This window comes from Balaenoptera acutorostrata, chromosome 3 (genome assembly GCF_949987535.1).
Source record: "Balaenoptera acutorostrata chromosome 3, mBalAcu1.1, whole genome shotgun sequence".
NCBI lineage: Eukaryota > Metazoa > Chordata > Mammalia > Artiodactyla > Balaenopteridae > Balaenoptera > Balaenoptera acutorostrata.
This window is the reverse complement of record NC_080066.1, coordinates 37,098,429-37,120,505: the sequence shown is the minus strand read 5'-3', so window position 1 is coordinate 37,120,505 and position 22,077 is coordinate 37,098,429. Positions and strand designations below refer to the sequence as shown.

Below are 22,077 nucleotides of genomic sequence, written 5' to 3'. Positions count from 1 at the left end.
GCTTCCCTGGTGGCGCAGTGGTTGAGAGTCTGCCTGCTGGTGCGGGAGACACGGGTTCGAGCCCTGGTCTGGGAGGATCCCACATGCCACGGAGCAGCTGGGCCCGTGGGCCACAGCTGCTGAGCCTGCGCGTCTGGAGCCTGTGCCCCGCAACGGGAGGGGCCGCGATAGTGAAAGGCCCGCGCACCGCGATGAAGAGCGGTCCCCGCACCGCGATGAGGAGTGGCCCCCGCTTGCCGCAACTAGAGAAAGCCCTCGCACGAACCGAAGACCCAGCACAGCCAAAAATAAATAAATAAATAAATAAATAAATAAATACTTAAAAAAAAAAAAAACGTTATGGTTCATAGTCTTCACCTCTGTGCACGCTGTTGATTTTTGTGGCATCCTAAATGGTATTCTAACGCTTAAATTTTGTTTCTTAAAACTTTTTGTATTGGTGTAAGTTTCCTAATATGTTGTTAAAATCCCTTTGCAGAGGTAATTTATAATTTAATTGTTTTCCACAGATAATCAGTCAGGCAAACATAACGACAGGAGAAAAAGCTCACTAGATGTCAGAACTGCTGCCTCTCGAACAAGCAAAGGTAGGTGACAAAGACAAGAGGAGAAAGCATGGTCCTGTGAGTGTTGAACCCATGGAGACGTGTGATACTCCCTCCCCAGTCTTATCTCTGGGTCACTGCCCCCCCTCCAGCTCAGGAGAGGGAAGGGGACTTTCTAGCAGTCTGTGTCCATTTCTCCCTCACCCCCAACTCCTTTGCCAGTGGGTTCCATTCTGACCCTCTTGATGGAGTCAGGGAATAAAGAAAAAAAAAAAAGATACATTTTACCATCTGTTCTCTAGCCGATTTTCTTTAAAAAAAAAAAAAATTATTTATTTATTTATTTTTGGCTGAGTTGGGTCTTCGTTGCTCTGCATGGGCTTTTCTCTGGTTGCAGCGAGTGGGGGCTACTCTTCGTTGCGGTGCGCGGGCTTCTCATTGCAGTGGCTTCTCTTGTTGTGGAGCACGGGCTCTAGGCACACCGGGCCTTCAGTAGTTGTGGCACGTGGGCTGTAGAGCGCAGGCTCAGTAGTTGTGGTGCACGGGCTTAGTTGCTCCGCGGCATGTGGGATCTTTCCAGACCAGGGATTGAACCCATGTCCCCTGCATTGGCAGGCGGATTCTTAACCACTGCGCCACCAGGGAAGTCCTCTAGTTGATTTTTTAAACTGTAACAGCAGACGTCAGTTTATCTGTTGTAATTGTATGAGTAATGCATTTGGAAGTTCTCAACGATATATTCCATTGTGGGTTGCAATTTGCCACGGAAGCTTACCTTTTGGTGGGGAAGTAAGTGAGCTGCATTTGCGGATGTGAAAGACTTTTCATAAGCAAATATTATTTAAGTTCTAAGTGGAATATAATTTTTTAATGGTTATGTAGGTATGTGGCCTGAATGATCTAGGAGTTTTAAAAATGCAATGAAAATTATCTATAGATAGTGTGGAGGCAAATATTACTGCTAGCTATGTACTTTCTTTGACTCAGAGATGAATTGGGAAGCAGAGGGAGCTGATTGTTACTAGATAAACAGCGAAAACTTTGCAGATATTACAGTGGAGATCCAGTGCCTCACTTCTCTCATGGGTTTGTCATGAGGACCGGAAGGTACGCCGTGTGTTCCTTGCACTGGAAAGACGAAACGGATCCCACCCCTGCTGCAAGGGCAGGGAGCAAAGTGGTGTTACAGGGAAGAGTGTGGACTTTGGCCTCAGCATTGCTTTGATTCAGGTCCCAGCTTCATCTACTTTCTGTGCAACCTTGGGGGTAGACCTTTGTGCTTCCATTTCCTCATCATCATATGGGGATCATTATGCTGTCCACAGAGGACCATGTAAGGATGAAATGAGTGAGCGTGGTGCCTGGCCAGGGTCATGGCAGCAGCCATCACCATCCTCACTGTGGCCCTCATGGTCACGGCCCTCGGGCACAGCAGAGCAGAGGCGAAGTCACTCGTGCCCCGAACTGTCTTTACCGCCACACTCTGACTTCTGTTCATCCTTTGGATTACTTTGTCCATTTCTGTATTTTTGAGAGTTAAACATTTTTCTTTTAATGTTTGTGGATTTTAACCACTGTTCTTTTTAATTGACTTATAATTTACATATAATACAATTCATATTAAGTGTTGAGTTCAATAGGTTTTGAGAGTTCTGTACATTGAACTGTATATACTGTAACCACCCAGCCCAAAATAGATACAGAAAATACACACGTGCAGGCCTGCACTTGCACACATGTTTCACCACACAGAGGCATCCACTGATTTCTTGCACCGTAAGTTAATTTGGCCTCTTCTTGTGCTTCATAGAAATGGAGTCGTATAGTATGCACTCTCTGTGTGTCTGGCATCTTTCACTCATTTTAGTGTTCTTGAGATTCATCCTTGTTGCTAGGTGCTTCTTTTTTATAGCTTGGTAGTACTCCATTGTATGACTGTGCCACAATTTGCCTATCCATTCTCTTATTAATGGCCCTTTGTGTTCATCTTTCCACTTTGGGGCTGTTCAGAGTAAGGCTGCTGTGAATATTTTTATGCAAGTATTTTTTGTGTGTGGACATGTGTGTTCATCTCCTACCTAGGAGTGGAATTGTTGGGCCTTTGTGCAGCTGCAAACAATTCTCCAGTGTGGGTTGTACCATGTACCATCACTAATCTATGAGAGTTCCAGTTGCTCTGCATCCTCCCACACTGGGTTATACCAGTGTTCTAAACTCTAGCTATTCTACTGGATGTGGTTTTAACTTTAATTTTCCTGATGACTAATGAGGTTGAGCACCCCGTTCATATGCTTACTGGCCATTGGATATCCTCTTTTGTGACGTGATGTTCAAATATTTTGCCCATTTTTATCATTGGGTTGTTTATCTTTTTCTTGTTGGTTTGTAGGAATTCTTTTTATATTCTAGATATGGATATAAGTATTCCAAATATACTGTTCTTAGTCTGTGGATTGCTTTTTCACTCTCTTAATGGTCTTTTAATGAACAGAGGTTCTTAATGAATCTTAAAGTTCATTTTATCAGTGTTTTCTATTATAGCTAGTGCTTTTTTGTGTCCTGTTTAAGAAATCTTTCTCTATCCCAAGGTCATGAAGAATATTCCCCCATGTTTTCTTCTAGAAGCTGTATTGTTTTATCTTTCACTTTGGGTCTGTGATCCATTTCAAATTAATTTTTACATCTAGTGAAGGTAGAGATCAAAGATTAATATCCCCCCCTACTGGGAAACCCAGCTGGCCCATCACCATATTGAAAAACCATCTTTTGCAGTAGTATCATAATTGTAAACCAGTTGACTATAAATATATGGCCTGTTTCTGGACTCTGTTTCATTGTTCTATTAGTCCTTGCTTGCACCGATAGCACGATCGGTTACTACAGTCATATGGTTAAGTATTGATATCTGGTAGTGTAAAGTTCTTCAAGATTATCTTGGCTATTCTAGGTCCTTTGCATTTCCATATAACATTTAGAATCAGCTTGTTAGTTTACACACACACAGCTTCTTGGGAGTTTATTTGGGAGTGTCTTAAATCTATAGATCAATTTGGGGAAAATTGAAATCTCGGTAACACTGAGTCTTTCAAACCATGAACATGCTCTTTGTCTTTATTTAGGTTGTCTTTTATTTTTTCTCAGCAATGTTTTGCATTTTTAGTGTATAAATCTTACATATCTTTCCATTAGATTTATTCCTAAATATTGATTTTTATGATGCTGTTATAATGATGTTTTTTATTTCAGTTTCCAATTGTTTGTTGCTAGTATATAGAAATATAATTGACTTTTTGTGTATTAACCTTGTACCCCAGTAACCTTGATAAACTTGCTTATTGATTGTAAGAATAGCGTTTGTAGATTCTTTCAGACTTACTGCATACACAGTCATGACAATCTTTATACCTTTTATTTCTTTTTCTTACTTTATTGCATTCACACTATTGTTTGGTCTTTATAAGTATATGTCACTTTCATTATATTTTTAAATGAGAACAAGTCTTTTTATGACATAGTGATAGAATAGTGGGTTTTATTTTTGGTTTAATGACCTTGTTGGGTAAAATGGAAAGATGGCAACCATGTGCTGATCACCAAAATTAGATTTAAGGAGTTTTGTTGGTCTCTGAAATTTAGAGCATTTGAGAGCCCCTGAGTTGGTTAATCTTGGTTGTTTCTCCTTGGGCCCCAGTTTGGTAAAATAAGGCTGACGCATCAGGCTGTGGAACAGTCTGTGGTCCTTTAAGACCTTTGGTAAACAGCATTTGGCCTGACAGTGGGGCTTTCAGGGAGAGACACAGAACACTATGTGAATATTTTTTCCTGCCAGTTCACTGCCCAGGCTTCCCCCCACCCCAAAGGAACTGGATCTTGACAGGAGCAACAAAAAATTAACAAACTTTAGAGTCTAAGATTTGCTGCCCGCCTCACTTAAGATATTTACCTAATCCACCTAGATTAAGCATAACAGTGGAAAGCACCAAAGGATGCCTTGAAAAATTGAACCAGAAATTCATGTATTTCAGTTAATTGAGTTGTATTTATTGCTCCCGCCATATATGAAACAAGGAGCCTCTGTGGCATTGTCTTTCAGAAAATTTTCACTCCTGGAGAGCAGCAAGCTGAATAATTATAAAGCCTTATTGTTAGAAACACAAAAAGAGGCTAACTCTTTGGCCTTGACTTGCTAGATTGTTTCCTCTGTTTTCTCTCTGGCCTGTGACCTCAGAATTTCAGTCTGTGGGCGCACGTGCATCCTAGTGCCTAGAACTGAAGGAAGCAGAGTTGGTGATGCCAGAATCCCAGGCTTGTTAGGATGGGAAGGAAGCTCAGCGACCAGGTAGTTCTGGTCCTACCCCTTCATTGTGCAGCTGAGCACGCTGGGTGGGGCCTGGGGCAGGAAGGGAGACAGATACCCAAGGCTGTGCACACCCTGATTTCTGTATCACGTGATCTCTCCACAGTTTCCAGCCAGAGACGACGCTCCTCCATGGCCCGGATACATTCCATGAAGATCGAGGCGCCCATCACCAAGGTGAAACAGTTTGTGGTCGGTCTCCATTGAGCATGGAAGTCCCTTGTTCTCCTGGTTGATTGTTTTCAGCAAGAAGAATCACCAGGGGATCCACAACAATAATGATGCTCTCCTAGTTGTATGGAGCTGCCTCGTCTGAAGAGAGAGGATGTGTGACATGAGCATTTTAACTAGCCTTAAGTTAGCGTTGAGCCCTACTGCCAGCCTGACTCTCTGGATTGCTTTCCCATTGTCTTTAAGATTATGAAACTCAGGTCTTTTTCTTTCCGTATTATAGGCAATCAATATCATCAGTGCTGCCCAGGAAAGCAGTCCCATGCCTGTGACAGAAGCCTTAGATCGTGTGCTGGAAATTCTAAGAACCACTGAATTATATTCACCACAATTTGATGCTAAGGATGATGATCCTCATGCCATTGACCTTGTTGGGGGCTTAATGTCTGTAAGTATATTTGACCAGGCTGCTGGCTAGATCCTGCTGTTCTCATTTGTTTTCTCAGAGGTTATTTGTTTATGTGCTGGCCTACACAGCGCTCTTTGTGTGTGTGGCTCAGTCAAGGCCTAAACCCTCCATTGCTGCCCTCTGGCCGAGCCATCACCCACCTGCTGCCTACCGCCCAGGGGGACCTCAGCTTGAAGCAGAGAAGGGAGGAGCACATCCTAGACAGCTAGCTAGTTTTAAGATTTTGAAAACTGGGGCAGAAAAGAAAAATTTATGAAATATTCCATACCATATTACAAAACAGAATGACTGTATATGTCTAAAGAGGCACCAGGGGGACTTCCCTGGTGGTCCAGTGGTTAGCACTCCGTGCTTCCATTGCAGAGGGCACAGGTTCGATCCCTGGTCCAGGAAATAAGATTCCCACAAGCCACACAGCGTGCCCCCCACCCAACCCAAAAAAAAAACAAACAAAAAAGAGGCACCAGTGAATGGGGCGTGGTTTCCCTCTAGAGCATCCTATACAGATTCGGTGACTTCATGGGAAAGAAGGCCTTGGAACCATTTCATTAGAAGGAGGCTTTATACCATGGGCTCTTGAGGGGTCTAGATGCCTCCTCCACCCCATCTAGTATAGAGGCCTTACAGGGGAAGAACAACTTTGTGGAAAACAGATCATTCCATTGCCATCTGTCACCTTTTTTGTCTTGGTGACAAAATTCAGAAGTAAAAATTCACCCCCCCCTCCTAATTCCTGCTTTCTAAAGTCACTTGATTTCATAAAAATAAGGTTTTAAGCAATAATCAGATGGGTAGAGGGTTCCCAGCGATGATGATGTCTAGTTGTGGTCTTGTCTGTTTGAAACAGAGGCTCCTCCAGCCTGTAGGTGAGGGGGTGGGGAGAAAGGATGAGGGGCGGGGTGGGATAGTGCCCGGGGGTGAGGGGTGAAGAGAGGCAGGGTGGGGAGAAAGCACCGCAGGGCTGAGGAGAGGGGCCGCTCAGGGGCTTGGGGTGGAGCAAGGGTGCTTAGAGAGCAGGGAAGAATCTAGTTTTCCTGAGGAAGGCTGGTGTCCACGAGCGTGAGGAGGGTGGCAGGAAATGGGGGGAAAGGGTTGAGGGCAGAGGGGCGTCATCTGGTCCTGAGCGCCAGCAGGACGCTGGGCTCTGGGGCGTCTCCTGAGCTCGCCGCCCTGGTGATGCCCCTACCCCCGGGTTGAGCAGGTCCTTCCAGCGTCAGGCTGTGTGCTCCTGGGTGAGTGACCGAGCTCGGGGCTGGCCGCAGAGGTGATCACAGGGGAGCCTCGGCATGCATTGATGGAGAGGGCTGCCCGCGGTGTCCTCTGGGACCCGCTGTCCTGGGGTTTTCAAGGAGTAAAGAATAGTTGTGACTTCCCTTTCTCTTGTTTCCTTGATTTTTATCAGGATGTTTTTCGAAGACCAGCCAGGAATGAGTATGTTCTTTCAACAAAAAGTAAGTTTCTCCTTTTTAATTTTTTGGACCACTATTACTATTATAGCCACGCTTAAGTGATGAAAATAAATTTTTCAGATAAAAGTTTTAAGATAATTCTTTTTATCAGTAAGAAGTTTTTTGGTATATCATCAAAAATGAGAAACAAAGCAACCGTCCCCTGAAGCAGAACTGTTCTCCCTAAGGAACAGTTAATGCTGTAAAGCCTATTAATTTTGTTCTCCGAATCACATCACTTTGCAGACCTTCAACAGGTTTCCAGCAGTGTAATCACCCCCACCTCCCTTCACGACATCCCATCACAGATAACTCAGGCCATGGAAAATGAGGAATCCTGGGACTTTGATATTTTTGAACTGGAGGCTGCCACTCATAAAAGGTGAGTCCATGTGGAGCTCGGCAGACAGCTTGATTCCAAGGGCCGGTGTGGAGAAAGCCACCCAAGGAGTATGGTTTCTGCACAGAGCCAGTCCCTGGTCAGGGAGGAGGCTCAGGAAAGCGCAGCAGGGCGGCAGGTGCGCTGGATCACCAGGGCCTAGGCCTCAACGAGGGGATCAGTGCGAAGCCGAGGGGAGGCTGCCTGCTTGTGACTGCTGCAGAGAGAGCAAGCACGGAATGGAGCAAGTGAGGTAACCTCTCCAAATAGCAGAGGTTCCTTTTTCTGTAAAATATGGTTATTAATTTCTCCTGCTGGTAGTGATATGTTGAGATAGCAGCAAAGAGCCCCACTCAGAGCCTAGAACTAAAAATTAGAAATACACAGACATACACATTGATAAGAGCTGTCGCCAGATCTTGGTTGCTGTGTTGGTGACAGGCATGGGGACACCCCAAACTCCGGTCATCCTGATCTGAATGTGGTCACTGAGAGTAGGGTGGGATTGGGATTTTACCTTCAATTTTGTGCCTTGCTGGAGAAGAACGGTCAACCAAAGGCGTGTGGTTGGCTTGGCACACAGGAAAGGGTGTCCAGGCCTGATGCCAGCCAGCGTTAACCTTCAGGAGGGTGAGGTCCGGACCCTGGCAGACAGAAGGCCATTGCAGGAGAGGTGTGCTCTGCTGGCCATGGGATAACTCATCAGGTCTCATCCCAGTCTGGGTGGCGGTCCCCAAGCCAGCCCCTACCCTTGGCTCACACTCACAGTGAGTCAGCCTTCTAAAACATTCTGCGTCCAGGTACCCCACACAGCCAAGAACTGTGGAAAAGAATATTCCCATGGCAGACAGAGCTTTGGGTACCTGGTTTACATACTGGTACGTTGTATTCGTGTGAACTGGGACAAGGCAGGTCTGTTCAAGTCCTGTGAGCCCGACCACCTCCGGATACTGCCTCAGCAGAGCCAAGTTTCTTGATCTTCCAAGCAAAGGCCAGATGCTGGATGAAGGTGACTTCTCAAGGAAGGGCCTGATTTGGTGGCCAGTTCGTCACCTTTTCTGGGGAAACCTCCTCATACTGTAACACCCACCCCCAGATTGTCGAGACCATCACATGACATGTGACAGCATCTGGCTCATAGGCTGTCATCAGGAACTGCTGTTTTCTCCCACACAGGACATCTGGCCAATGACATGGGTCCAGCAAGTCCAAAGGAGAGGATAGGGTTTAAGGTGGAACAGGTTTAGCCTGGTAGCATGTTGATTTGAAGACTCCACTGGTGTCAGTCGGAGTCTGCATCAGGAAGGGCAGGGTGAACAAACCTCACCCCAGCCAGTGGGGAGCACCAGGTGAATGCTCCCAGAATTGGACCTGGGCTCCACCCAAGGTTGGCATTGGCTACCAGGAGAGAGGGCAACAGAGCGCCACCCGCGTGCCACCCATGTGCCACCTGCACAAGCTCCAGTTTGCTGGCCTGCGCACTCTCTGAAGCCTGGCTCGGGTTTGCTTGTTGGATCTGAATAGATCCAACACTTTGCCTGTTTCTTTGCTTTGTTTTAACACTGTGGATGTTTTTCTCTGTAGGCCTTTGATTTATCTTGGTCTCAAAATATTTGCTCGCTTTGGAGTCTGTGAAGTCTTAAAATGTTCTGAGACAACGCTGAGATCGTGGATGCAAATTATCGAAGCCAATTATCATGCTTCTAACCCCTACCACAATTCTACACATTCTGCCGATGTGCTTCACGCCACTGCCTATTTTCTCTGCAAAGAGAGGATAAAGGTGAGCTGTGTTTGTGCTCCGCGCTTAACAGGCAGGAGCAGTGGGGCGGGCTGCTGTGCAGTGTGACTGCTCAGGAGGGCCCTGCACGGGTGCAGCCTGGCCCGGGAAGGGGGCGGCCACAGGAGAAGTCAGGCAGGAGGCCACGCTGTGGCTCTGGGGAGTTGATAATGAATTCATGACATGACCCCAGCCATTCCGTGGAAGAATAAGGCTGTTTTTCTGAGGGGTCTTACTCTGACCCCGCAGGCAAAGTTGGATATGGCCCCTTTAGGGCCCCCGCCTCCCTCAGAGTCAGCGGGGTTTGAGACCAAGTTCATCATCTTTGCCCAGCACTGCTCCCACCCAGGGTCACCTGCCTGGCCCAGAGTCCCATCATCCAAGCAGATACGCACGTCAGAAGCCTGGGGTCATCTTCAGTTCTCTCGTCCAGCCCCCAGCACCTGGTAGGTCATCTGACCTTGCCGACTACAGCCCCTAAGTGTTCTCAGAATCGTCTTCTCCTCACAACGCCTCTGCCACCGTCCCGGTGAGGGCCCCGTCATTTGTCGTCTAGACAGTGCCAAACAAGAACTCCTGGCTACCCGGCCTCCTAGGGAACTCGCTCTGACCATATGGCTCCCAGGAGCAGCCTCCCATCTCCCACAGGATTTAAGCTTTAAACCCCACAGATGGTGTGCACCGCTCGCAACACACAGGCCATGTTTGGGCTGTGCTGAACCACTTTAGTTTCCAGTGCTCCTGCCCTTGACGTGCTGTTCCCTTTGCTGGCGCCGGCTTCCCTCACATCTCCCCCTGCCCTTCAGGAATCCATACCGGCCTTCATTCCTCTAGGAAGCCCTCCCTGGACTACCCTCCGCCCCCAGCTCTGACTGGGGCACCCTCCTCTGTATCCCCACAGCCTCCTGGGCACCCTCCTGATTGTACTGTCCACTCCATTTGGACAGCAGGCTCCTCTAGTAGCCCAGTGCCCGTCCTGCTCCATCACGTCAGCGCAGGGGAGGAAGGCCACTGGCGCCTACTGGTGGCCATTCAGAACTGGCCCAGGGTCTGCCTGGGGGCCATTTAGCAGCTTTAGCTCCAGCTTTGAGGCCATAGGGGGATGGGAGTAGGTCACAGTAAGGAGAGCGTCACAGGAGAAAGGTTCCATTCAAGGAATGTTACTCACTGCCCACTCCCAAACCAAGCTTCCTCACGTGCTTGGTTGAAAAGCCTTTTCACGTTGTAAATTATTTCATTGGGGAAATTTTCGAAGCAGCAACTAGACCTGCACTGATTTGCCAAAGTATTTGTGTTATTTCCTTCAGCATCCATCGTAAAATGGCACAGAGGGTCCAGGGAGCTCTAGTGCGTGGCCATTTCACTTTCAGAAGTATTGTGTACTTGAGAGCAGATGAATCAAACTGCTGGTTTTGTACCTAAGAAAACAGGGCCTCGTGAGGAATGAGACCGCGAGGCATCACTGCCTGATGTCCTGGCATCTGAGGAAGGCCACGTGGTGGCCAGGACCAGCCCTGGCAGTCAGCAGAGTGAGGGCCAGTGCATCCCGGTCCCACTTCCTCATCTGTACCTGGGACTAGTTAGTTGTAGGGAGGAGAGCAGCGTGCGGGGGTGATTCCAGCACGTGGACATGTTGAGTCACTCCTCACCCTGAAATGCTATCTTCTCAGAGCTGGGTCTCTCATTTGCGCTTTCTCTTTCTCTCTAGTTTGGTTTTTTGGGTTTTGTTGTTGTTGTTGTTGTTTTAATAAAGGTCGTGACTAAGACTGTAGGCAGAATAAGAGTCCAGAGAGAGGGCTGTTTTTATAAAGCATGAAGACAAATGGCAGAGGAGAGATGTCTGTGTCAGTATGGTTCAGCATATAAAGAAAACCTAACTTTTGCTGTAATTTATTGATTTTGAACTCCTCTATAGATAACATACAAATATATATTCAGAAAGCTAACTTATTGATTTTTAATAGCATTTACTGGTATAATTCACATCATAAAATTCACCCATTTAAAGATAAAACTGTTGAATTTCAATTTAGATAAATTTTACAAGACTGATTTATTAGATATACACCTTCTTTTCAAGTGTTTGTAGAATATTTCCAAAAATGATCTTATACTAGGACACAATTACTGTCTTGATAAACTTCAAAATTTCATAGTCTGTATTTTCTAACCACAACTAAAACTAGAATTTAATAACTATAAGTTAAATAAAAAATGTCAGTCACTACACATGAGAAAATATTTCAAACAATTTAGAGATAAATAAGGAAATAAAGCCAAAAATAACAGTTTAGAAAACAAAATGAGAAACCTATGTATCAAAACCTGTAAAATGGGAAGAGCAAAGTGATAATCCAGAATGATTCTTTGAAACAACCAAGAGAATTAAGTTCTAGCCAAACTAATCAGAAACACAGTAAACACAGAAATACACACATTTGAAATGGAGATTAATAGAAGAAAGTACCATACACTTCTGTACTTCAAGTTTTAAATCAAATTTATGCTGGAAGTAGAAAACCAAAAGAGAGGTCAGTACCATGGGAGTTGTTTTTAAACTGTCAACTAATTTCTTCAAAACCTGGCTCCTGACTCAGATGGACAGGTGAGTTCTTTAGCCCTTTAAGGAATTTTTCCATGTTACATAAACCGTTTCAAAGTCTTGAAAAAGATGGAAAACGTCCAGATCATTTTACAAACTCACAAAACCCTGAAATCAACCTGACAAAGATAGCACCAGAAGGGGGGTGCTAATCCCCAGTTAATGTAAGTGATGCATAACTTAAAAAATTATTTCTCTCTTGTATTCAGTAATACTAGTTTATGTTGGTCTAAGTCAATATCTCAGACTAAGGGCATTTTTTTGTGATGGGTCTAGAGACAGACTTTCTGAGGAGGTGACTCCTATCTGTTGAGGACACCCTGTGTCTTGTAAGTCCTTAACTTGTGTGAGACTGAGAATCAGATAATGTTTCCTAATAAACATGCAAAGATGAAACTGTTTCTGAGTGGAGATAGGAAAACTGGGTTTGCTCAACATTATGCTTTTCTCAGAAATCCGAAATATCCTTACCTTAAAGTAACAGGGCAGAAGTAAAACGACCCAGAAGGCTACCTTGCTTTCAATGCCATGCCCCAATTTTTAAATGATCTCTTGTTTTCAGCAAACTTTAGATCCACTTGATGAGGTCACTACCCTCATTGCAGCCACTGTCCATGACCTGGACCACCCCGGGAGAACCAACTCCTTCCTGTGCAATGCTGGGAGCGAGCTGGCCATTCTGTATAACGACACTGCTGTCCTCGAGAGACACCACGCGGCCTTGGCCTTCCAGCTGACCACTGGTGATGATAAATGCAACATCTTTAAAAACATGGAGAGGTAAGAACAACGAGTTGGGAAGTATGTTTCCTCTCTCTTTTTTTAAAAAACAATTTTATTAAGATATAATTCATGTACTCCACAGTTCACCCGTTTAAAGTGTACAGTGGTTTTTCGTATATTCAGAGTTGTGTGACCGTCACTACAATCGAAATTTAGAACATTTCCATCACCCTGCAAAAGAACCTTGAGCTCATTAGCAGTCTCTCCCCATTCCCCCCTCAACTCCCACAGCTCTAGGTCTACTTTCCCTCTCCATAGATTTGCCAGTTCTGCACATTTCATATAAATGGAAGCATCCCCAATATGTGTCTTTTGTGTCTGGTTTCTTTCACTTAGCACGATGTTTTCAAGGTTCAGTTCCTTTGTGTCTTGACATTCCAAGATGACAAAGTATAAGGCTGACACCTCGAGAGACCCAGAGAAGCTGTCACCTTACATCTCTGCCTGGAGGACTCCACTCTGCCCAGCAGACGTCTCGTCATTGTCTCTGTTCACACGTCACTTCTTTGTGGAAGCCTTCCCTGACCCCTCACATCAATTATTCAGTCCCAAGTTCCTTCGTTTGCCTGATTCTGGTTTGACTCTTAAGCGCTGTAAGATCACAGTGTCCTATGTCTTCTCTTCCTTACTGTGCCCTCAGTGTCTAGTGTGGGGCCTGATAACTGTTAGGTGGAAGAAGTGATCTGTCATGAGGAACACTTACCAATTTGGATTTTTAAGGAAGACTTTTAAACTTTTAGGGGATTTTTTAAAAAACTCCCTTTTGCCATGTTTTAGAATTTCATATGTGGACTTAAAGTTGGTTTTATTCATAGTTGCCTGTATATACATCAGTTATCTCTGGAAAAATTCACAAGACCCTGATAACTTTGGTTGTCTCCAGGGAAGAGAACAGGGTAGCTGGGGCTGAATGGAGATTGCAGTTTATACTCTTTGTACCTTTTGAATTTTTAATTATATCATTTCCATCCTCAAAAAATAAAAATTTTATAGTAATTAAATAAAAACAAGGGCTGGAGGAAGAGGTATCAAGTATGCCCTGTGATTCTCTCAGCTTTCAGAAGGTCTGCCCTCTACGTTTCTCGGCACTAAAATCATTGGGTCTCAAGGTTCCTCTGTGTAGGGTACATTCTTCATAACCCAGACCTCCGTCTTCATTCAGAGAGCTGGCTTTGGTCACCCCTCCTGCATTCCATCATGTTTTATCTTAAGAACTATGTGCTTTTTATTTCAGAACGACAACACCATGAGCATTGTGTCTATAGTCTTACCCATAAGCTTCTGATTTTAACTTCTGTTTAGGTTCCCCTTGCTAACAGCAATCTAGGCAGTAAAACCTTTAACTTCCACATTCTTTTAAAGTATGCCCTGCCACTGACTTCCAGTGCATTAGAATCTTAGCCACAGTGGACATGTGTCCTAGATAATAGCTTGTTTTCAGGAGCATCTGTCTGGTCTGGATCCGTAATCGGCAGCAGCCTCTCTCATTTGTTGTCTGAAACAGGAATGACTACCGGACGCTGCGCCAGAGTATTATCGACATGGTCTTAGCCACAGAAATGACAAAGCACTTTGAGCACGTCAACAAATTTGTCAACAGCATCAACAAGCCCTTGGCAGCATTAGAGGAAGATGGGGTAAGCGAGCATCTGATTGCAAAGGGAGCCTGTGTTTGGGGCCCTTATTCCTATGTGTTGTGGGGAAGCATGGGCCTAGGATATCACGAGTGTTAACATTACCCCCATTGGGCTCACTGAATTTAATTTCCATTGGTTAAAAAGTTAAAGTACAAAAACTTGGCAGGAAAAAAAAATAGGATATACAAAAATAGATATGAAAACTCTGAAGGGAGGGTCAGGTTTTAGATAAACTACCTTTAGATGGGTGGCCCATTCCTGCGCCCTTTCTCAACAATTGCCCCCTTCCCCTCTTCTTGAGCATTTTGGGGTCAGTTGGAGCCCATGAGGTCTCTCACCAGCCACGCCCTGCTGTGCATATTCTGTGGTAGCAGCCCCTGTCCTCTGTTGGTCTGTGTCAGGGGAGGGTGGGGTTGGGAAGGATTCTGTATTTGGACCACAAGGGTGACATTATCGTTGCTCCTCATTTTTGGATTTGAGGCATGGAGTCTAGAACAACTTGCTGGCAAGGAGAACATTAAACCTTTCCCCAGGCAGGAGACCACAGCTGAGGAAGAGGACCAATCTGAGTTCTCATCCTAGTTCTCCTTCACCATTTCCTTGTCTGTAGAACGGGCATAATAGATCTCGAGGCGTAGGCCTGATGGGCATGGCACAAGGTAGGCACTTACTAAATGGTATCTGTTATACTAGATTCATGGTGAGAGCAGCACCTAGAGAACGTGCTCTTCTCGTGAACCCTCCTCCTTTGAGGCCCACGTGCCTGCCCTACCACCTACCCCATGTGCACTGAACATCTCGGCACCAGCTCACAGCCTTTTCCACATTCCTCCTCCCCAGCGCCTGTCACCACGCACAGGGATGACTTATCCTCAGGCTAGGATGACAGCTCCTTGAATTCTAACTCTACTTCTGCAACTCATTTGTTAGGCCATGGCTTTTGACTATCCCTGGCTTTCTAGCTTATTACCCTTCACACTTGTTCCTGTTTCACCTGGTTTGAAACCTGTTGAGAACTCTGCTCCCTTCACCCTTCCCTGTTCTCCAGTTTGTCAGTCTGCCTTTGACTTCACTCCCTTTCCAAGGACTTGCAGAGCAGAGGCACCCACACCAGCCTCTTTTATTGACTCATGCCCTGCCATCCTGGAGAGGGCCGGTTATTGCCTGGGCTACTGCTCCTGGCTGACCCCATTCCCACAGAAAGAAGTCTTTCTACATACCTCGTAGACTTGGTTTCCTCCATCTATTCTGGGAAGTTCCCAGACTTAGCTGAGTCTTCCATTCCACTTGACAGTCACATTTCTCATCTCTGTTGTCGGTACTTGGAGTTACTTCTGAGAGACTGGAAATGAGTATCCAGTGGGTCAGAGCAGGGACAAAGTATCATGAAAGAAAATAGTTTCCAGCTGGCAGTACTGTAGTCACACACCTGAAGAGAGAAGGGTCAGCACAAACCTGGTTGGCAGTGGGAAACAAGGAGAACTACTGAGGACACTCCCACTGTCCACTCTGGCACTCTCCAGGAGACTAGGCAGCCTAGGCTGAGGATGCCTCCTACCCATCTTGATGGTAGATCTGTCCCCACTGAGATAGGATCATCAGGCCTTCTTAGACTACTGTGACTACTCACAGAAATCACATGACTGACTCCTTTGGAAAGTTGCCTGATGGGCACAGAATCAGAATGAGGAGATGCTTGCTCATGTCTTTTACCATGTTCTTTGCCCCAGTACTCCCTCTTCCAATCTGAATTTGCTTCAGGGGGCCAAGAAGCAGAGAGTCCCTCACACCATGGATTGAGATTCCATATCCAGAGGGGCTCCTTGTGAATCAGATAGCATGTGGTACTGTGAATAGACAGAATCCAGGACTAAAGGTAGAACTTAGGTTCTTATCCTGGCTCAGCTGGGTAGCTTTGGATAAGTTTCTTCACCTCTCAGAGTCCCAGTGTTCTCATCTGTAAGATGTAATAGTAAATAATACTGATTTTCATGCCTACCACAGGACTTTTTTGTGAGCGCAGACCAAAAGAAAATGACTAAGTCCTCTGTACACCATAAAATGTTAGGGCAGTGTTTAGGAAGTATCACTATATCTGACACAGTCTTGGTACACGGACAGCTAGTTCCCAAGATCATACCTCTCACAAAGCTAGGTGATTGGAGATTGGCGTGTGAGAAGCAGAGCCCCTGGTAGACTACAAGATGCTTTGTTATGAGGGCAGAGAAATCTTTTATTTTTCAGTTCACTCTGCTTTTTAGTGAATATAATAAAAGATAAAGCCAGTCTTTGAGTGCTTACCAAGGGAGCATGATAGACAGAACAGAAAGAAAAGGTAACTGTGAGAAATAGAGTGAGAGGAAGAGCCAAAAAGAAGAGGAAAGGCAGATATGCCAACCTCCAGCGCTACCCTCTACCTCTGTGTCTTGCTGGAATCTTACTAGGCCTTGGTTTTCCCGTCTGTAGAGTAAGGGGCCAAGCTCAATCCACAGGGTATCCTCAGCACTGTTTTGTGAGATCCTAACTTGTAGATCCTGGGCAGTGCCTTATTGTGGTTACAGTGGGACCACAGGAGTAAAGCAGCTTGGTACCTGGGGACCCATTTTGATTGCTTTGAATTCCACTTATGTTTTAGGAAACTGATAAAAATCAAGAAGCCATAGTCACTATGCCCAGAACTCCAGACAACCGCTGTTTGATCAAACGAATGCTGATTAAGTGTGCTGATGTGTCCAATCCCTGCCGACCCCTGGAGCAGTGCATTGAGTGGGCCGCACGTATCTCAGAAGAATATTTTTCTCAGGTAAGATTCCTTAAGTACAAGAGAGAGAAACACCATAAGGACCATAAGAAGTAATGGACTTAAAACTAGGAAGTAGAGTTCTAAATGAAAGTCTGTCCTTGAAGAACATAGCCTGTATTACAGGCTTACTGGTTATAATTCTATTAGTTTTCCCTTGTCTGAAAATGTATTTTATTTTGCGTTCATTCTTGCCAGATATTTTCACTGGATATTTGACATTTTCTCCTAATAGTACTTTAAAGATGTTAATTACACTGTTGTCTGCCTGTCATAGTTTCTCTGGGTAGGAAAAATTTCTTATGAGGCAGAAAAAAAATTAGAAAATATAGTGGCTAAAATTTTTCCAAATTTAGTGAAAGATACATACATACAGATTTAAGAAACCCAGCAAATCCTAACCCATGCCCAGGCACATCATAGTTAAGCAGCTACAAGCCAAAGATACAGAAAAAATTTTGAAACCACCCAGAGAAAAATGATAGATTACTTATAAAGAGAACAGTGATTCTCATCTTTTATAAATTCATGTCAGAAACTATGAAGGCCAGAAGACACTGTGGAACAACATCTTTAAAATGCTGTTAGGAGATAACTGTCACCCTAGAATTCTGTATCCAATGAAAATATCCTTCAAGAATAAAGGCAAAAGAAACACATTGTCAGATAAGGAAAAGATAACAGAATTCATCACCAGTAAACCTGCAATATAAGAAATGCTAAAGGAAGTTCTTAAGGCTGAAAGGAAATGATACTGGATATAAACTTGGATCTTTAGGAAGGAATGAAAAGCACCAAAAATGGTAACTAGCAAAACCACAATGAAATATCACCTCATATCTGTTAGAATGGCTATTATCAAAAAGATAAGAAATAACAAGTGTTGTCAAGGATATGGAGAAAAGAGAGCCCTTGTGCATTGTCGATGGGAATGTAAATTGGTGCAGCCGGTATGGAGGTTCCTCAAAAAATTAAAAATAGAACTACCCTATAATCTAGCAATTCTACTTCTGGGTATTTATCCAAAGAAAACAAAAACACTGACCCCAAAAGCTGTACACACCCCCATGTTCACTGCAGCATTATTTACAATAGCCAAGTTGGAAACAACCTAAACATCTACTGATGGGTCAGTGGGTAAGAAGATGTGGGTGTATGTGTGTTGGGTGTGTGTGTGTGTATATATATATATATATATATATATATACACACACACACACATGCATGCAATATTATTTAGCTGTTAAAAAAGAATGAACTCTTGCCATTTTTGACAACATGGATGGACCTTAAGGGGTTTATGCTAAGCGAAAAACACAGATACCATATGATCTTATTTATATGTGGAATCTTACAGAGAACAGATTGGTGGTTGCCCGATGAGTGAGTTGGGGTGCAAAATTGGTGAAGGGAGTCAAAAGGTACAAACTCCTAGTTATAAAGTAAATAAGTTATGGGGTTATAATGTACAACATGGCAACTGTAGTTAATACAGTACTGCATATTTGAAGGTTGCTAAGAGAGTAGATGTTAAAAGTTGTTATTACCAGAAAAAAATTCTGTAACTATATATGGTGACAGATGTTAACTAGGTTTATTGTGGTGATCATTTTGCAATATATGCAAATATTGAATCATTATGTCGTACACCTGAAACTAATATAGTGTTGTATGTCAATTATAACTAAATAAAAAGACAAAACACTTTAAAAAATGGTAAACAGCTGGGTAACTATAAAAGATTTTTTCCTCCTTTTAATTTCTCTAAATACATAGAACTATTTTAAGCACAAATTATAACATTGCATTGTAGAAGATAAAATAATTGAAATCATACAGAATATGTTCTCCAGCCACAGTGGAATTAAATCAGAAATCAGTAACAGTAAGGTATCTAGGTAAACACTGAATATTTGGAAATTGACAACACATTCCTAAATAATCCATAGGTCAGATAAAGGAAATTAGAAAATATATAGAATTAAATGTTAATGAAAGTATATTAAAATTGTGGGATGCAACTAAAAGTGATTAGAGGGACATTTATAAGTAGAGAAAAAGCCCTAAAGTTAATGACTTAGATTTCTCTTTAAGAAACTAGAAAAAGAAGACAAAGTAAACCCAAAGTAAGTAAGAAAGAAATAATAAATATAAGAGCAGAAAATGAGGAAATAGAAAACAGACAGTAGAAAAAAATTATAGGAGACAAGATGGTGGAGTAGAAGGACTTGAGTGCATCTTCTCTTACGAAAACACAAAAATCACAACTGACTGCTTAACAACCATCAACAAAGAAAGACTGGAACCTACCAAAAAAGATATTCTACATCCAAAGACAAAGAAAAAGCCACAATGAGATGGTAGGAGGGGCACTTTCACAATATAATCAAATCCCATACCCACCAGGTGGGCGACCCACAAACTGGAAAATATATATCATAGAGGCTCTCCAACAGTAGTGAGAGTTCTAAACCCCACATCAGGCTCCCCAGCCTAGGGGTCTGGCATCAGGAGGAGGAGCCCCCAGAACATTTGACTTTGAAGGCCAGTGGGGCTTGAGTGCAGGAGCTCCACAGGACTGGGGGAAACAGACTCCACTCTCAGAGGGCACACACAAGGTTTCACATCCACTGGAACCCAGGGCAAAGCAGTGACTCCATATGAGCTTGGGCCAGACCTACCTGTGGGTCTTGGAGGGTCTCCTGAGGAGATGGGGGTCAGCTGTGGCCTACTGCCAGGGCAAGGACACTGGCGGCAGAGGCCCCTACGGGATATTCTTTGGTGTGAGCTCTCCTGGAGGTCGCCATTTTGGCACTGAGACCTGGCCCCACCCAACAGCCTGCAGGATCCAGTGCTGGGATGCCTCAGGCCAAACTACCAACAGGGTGGGAACACAGCCCCAGCCATCAACAGACAGGCTGCCTAAAGTCGTCCTGAGCTCACATCCACCTCTAGACACACCCCTTGACATGGCCCTGCCCATCAGAGGGACAAGATCCATCTCCACCCACAAGTGGGCAGACACCAGTCGCTCCCATGAAGAAACCTGCACAAGCCCCTGGACCAACCTCACCCACCAGGGGGCAGACACCAGAAGCAAGAAGAACTACAGCCCTGCAGCCCAAGGAACAGAGCCCACAAACACAGAAAGTTAGACAAAATGAGATGGCAGAGAAATATGTTCCAGACAACGGAACAAGATAAAACCCTGGAAGACCAACTAAGTGAAGTGGAGATAGGCAATCTACCTGAAAAAGAATTCAGAATAACAATAGTAAAGATGATCCAAGATCATGGAAAAAGAATGGAGGCACAGACTGAGAAGATACAAGAAATGTTTAACAAAGAGCTAGAAGATATAAAGAACAAACAGAGATGAACAATACAATAACTGAAATGAAAAATACAGTAGAAGGAATCAACAGCAGAATAAATGAGGTAGTAGAACAAATAAGGGAGCTGGAAAACAGGTTGGTGGAAATCACTGCTGCGGAACAGAAAAGAGAAGAAACAATGAAAAGAAATGAAGACAATCTCAGAGACCTCTGGGACAACATTAAATGCACCAAAATTCACATTATAGGGGTCCCAGAAGGAGAAGAGAGAGAAAGGGCCTGAGAAAATATTTGAAGAGATAATAACCGAAAACTTCCGTAACACAGGAAAGGAAACACTCACTCAAGTCCAGGAAGCGCACAGAGTCCCATACAGTATAAACCCAAGGAGGAACACACTGAGACACATATTAATAAAATTGACAAAAATTAAAGAAAGAGAAAAGCAACAAATAGCATACAAGGGAATCCCCAATTTTTCAGCAGAAATTCTGCAGGCCAGAAGAGAGGGGCAAGATATATTTAAAGTGATGAAAGGGAAAAACCTACAACCAAGAATACTCTACCCAGCAATGCTCTCATTCGGATTTGATGGAGAAATCAAAAGCTTTACAGACAAGCAAAAGCTAAGAGAATTCAGTATCACCAAACCAGCTTTACAACAAATGCTAAAGGAACTTCTCTATGTGGAAAAGAAAAAGTCACAACTAGAAATAAGAAAATTACAAATGGGAGAGCTCACCAATAAAGGCAAACATACAGTAAAGGTAGGGAATCATCCACACACAAATATGATATCAAAACCAGCAAAGAGGCTTTGAGGAGAGTACAAACACAGGATATTGGAAATCCATTTGAAATTAAGAGACCAGCAACTTAAAACAATCTTGTATATGTATAGACGGCTATGTCAAAACATCATGGTAACCGCAAACCAAAAAACTACAATAGATAAACAAAAAAGAAAAAGCAATCCAAACACAATACTAAAGATGGCCATCAAATCACAAGAGAACAAAAGAGGTAGGGAAGAAAAAAGACCTACGAAAACAAATCTAAAACAGTTAACATACATATCAATTATTACCTTAAATGTAAGTGGATTAAATGCTCCAACCAAAAGACATAGACTGGCTGAATGGTTACAGAAACAAGACCCCTATATATGTTATCTATAAGAGACCCACTTCAGATCTAGGGACACATACAGACTGAAAGTGAGGAGATGGAAAAAGGTATTCTATGCAAATGGAAATCAAAAGAAAGCTGAAGTAGCAATACTCATATCAGACAAAATAGGCTTTAAAGACTGTTATAAGAGACAAAGAAGGACACTACAAAATGCTCAAGGGATCAATCCAAGAAGAAGATATAATACTTGTAAATATATATGCACCCAACATAGGAGCACTTCAATATATAAGGCAAATTGCTAACAGCCATAAAAGGAGAAATCGACAGTAACACAATAATAATGAGGGACTTTAACACCCCACTTACATCACTGGACAGATTATCCAGACAGAAAATCAGTAAGGAAACACAGGCCTTAAATGACATATTAGAGCAGATGGACTTAATCGATATTTATAGAGCATTCCATCCAAAAGCAGCAGAATACCCATTCTTCTCAAGTGCACATGGAAATTCTCCAGGATAGATCACATGCTGGGCTACAGAGTAAATTTAAGAAAACTGAAATCATATCAAGCATCTTTTCCGACCACAAGGCTATAAGATTAGAAATCAACTACAAGAAATAAAAACTAAA

General features: G+C 43.7%; 1 protein-coding gene across 6 annotated transcripts in view; it reads left to right on the top strand.

Annotated features, from left to right (window-relative positions):
- PDE8A (phosphodiesterase 8A) overlaps positions 1-22,077 on the top strand; it is a 155,489-nt gene that overhangs the window by 110,170 nt on the left and 23,242 nt on the right. For 5 of the 6 annotated variants that reach the window (XM_028161944.2, XM_028161942.2, XM_028161943.2 and 2 more), the window contains 9 exons: positions 510-587; positions 5,009-5,079; positions 5,357-5,521; positions 6,945-6,993; positions 7,237-7,372; positions 8,954-9,152; positions 12,314-12,531; positions 14,039-14,171; positions 16,807-16,974. In XM_028161944.2, the coding sequence (XP_028017745.2) occupies positions 510-587; positions 5,009-5,079; positions 5,357-5,521; positions 6,945-6,993; positions 7,237-7,372; positions 8,954-9,152; positions 12,314-12,531; positions 14,039-14,171; positions 16,807-16,974 (1,217 nt within the window). The remainder of the gene's footprint in view (positions 1-509; positions 588-5,008; positions 5,080-5,356; positions 5,522-6,944; positions 6,994-7,236; positions 7,373-8,953; positions 9,153-12,313; positions 12,532-14,038; positions 14,172-16,806; positions 16,975-22,077) is intronic. The other variant, XM_057544240.1, reaches the window with a different exon arrangement.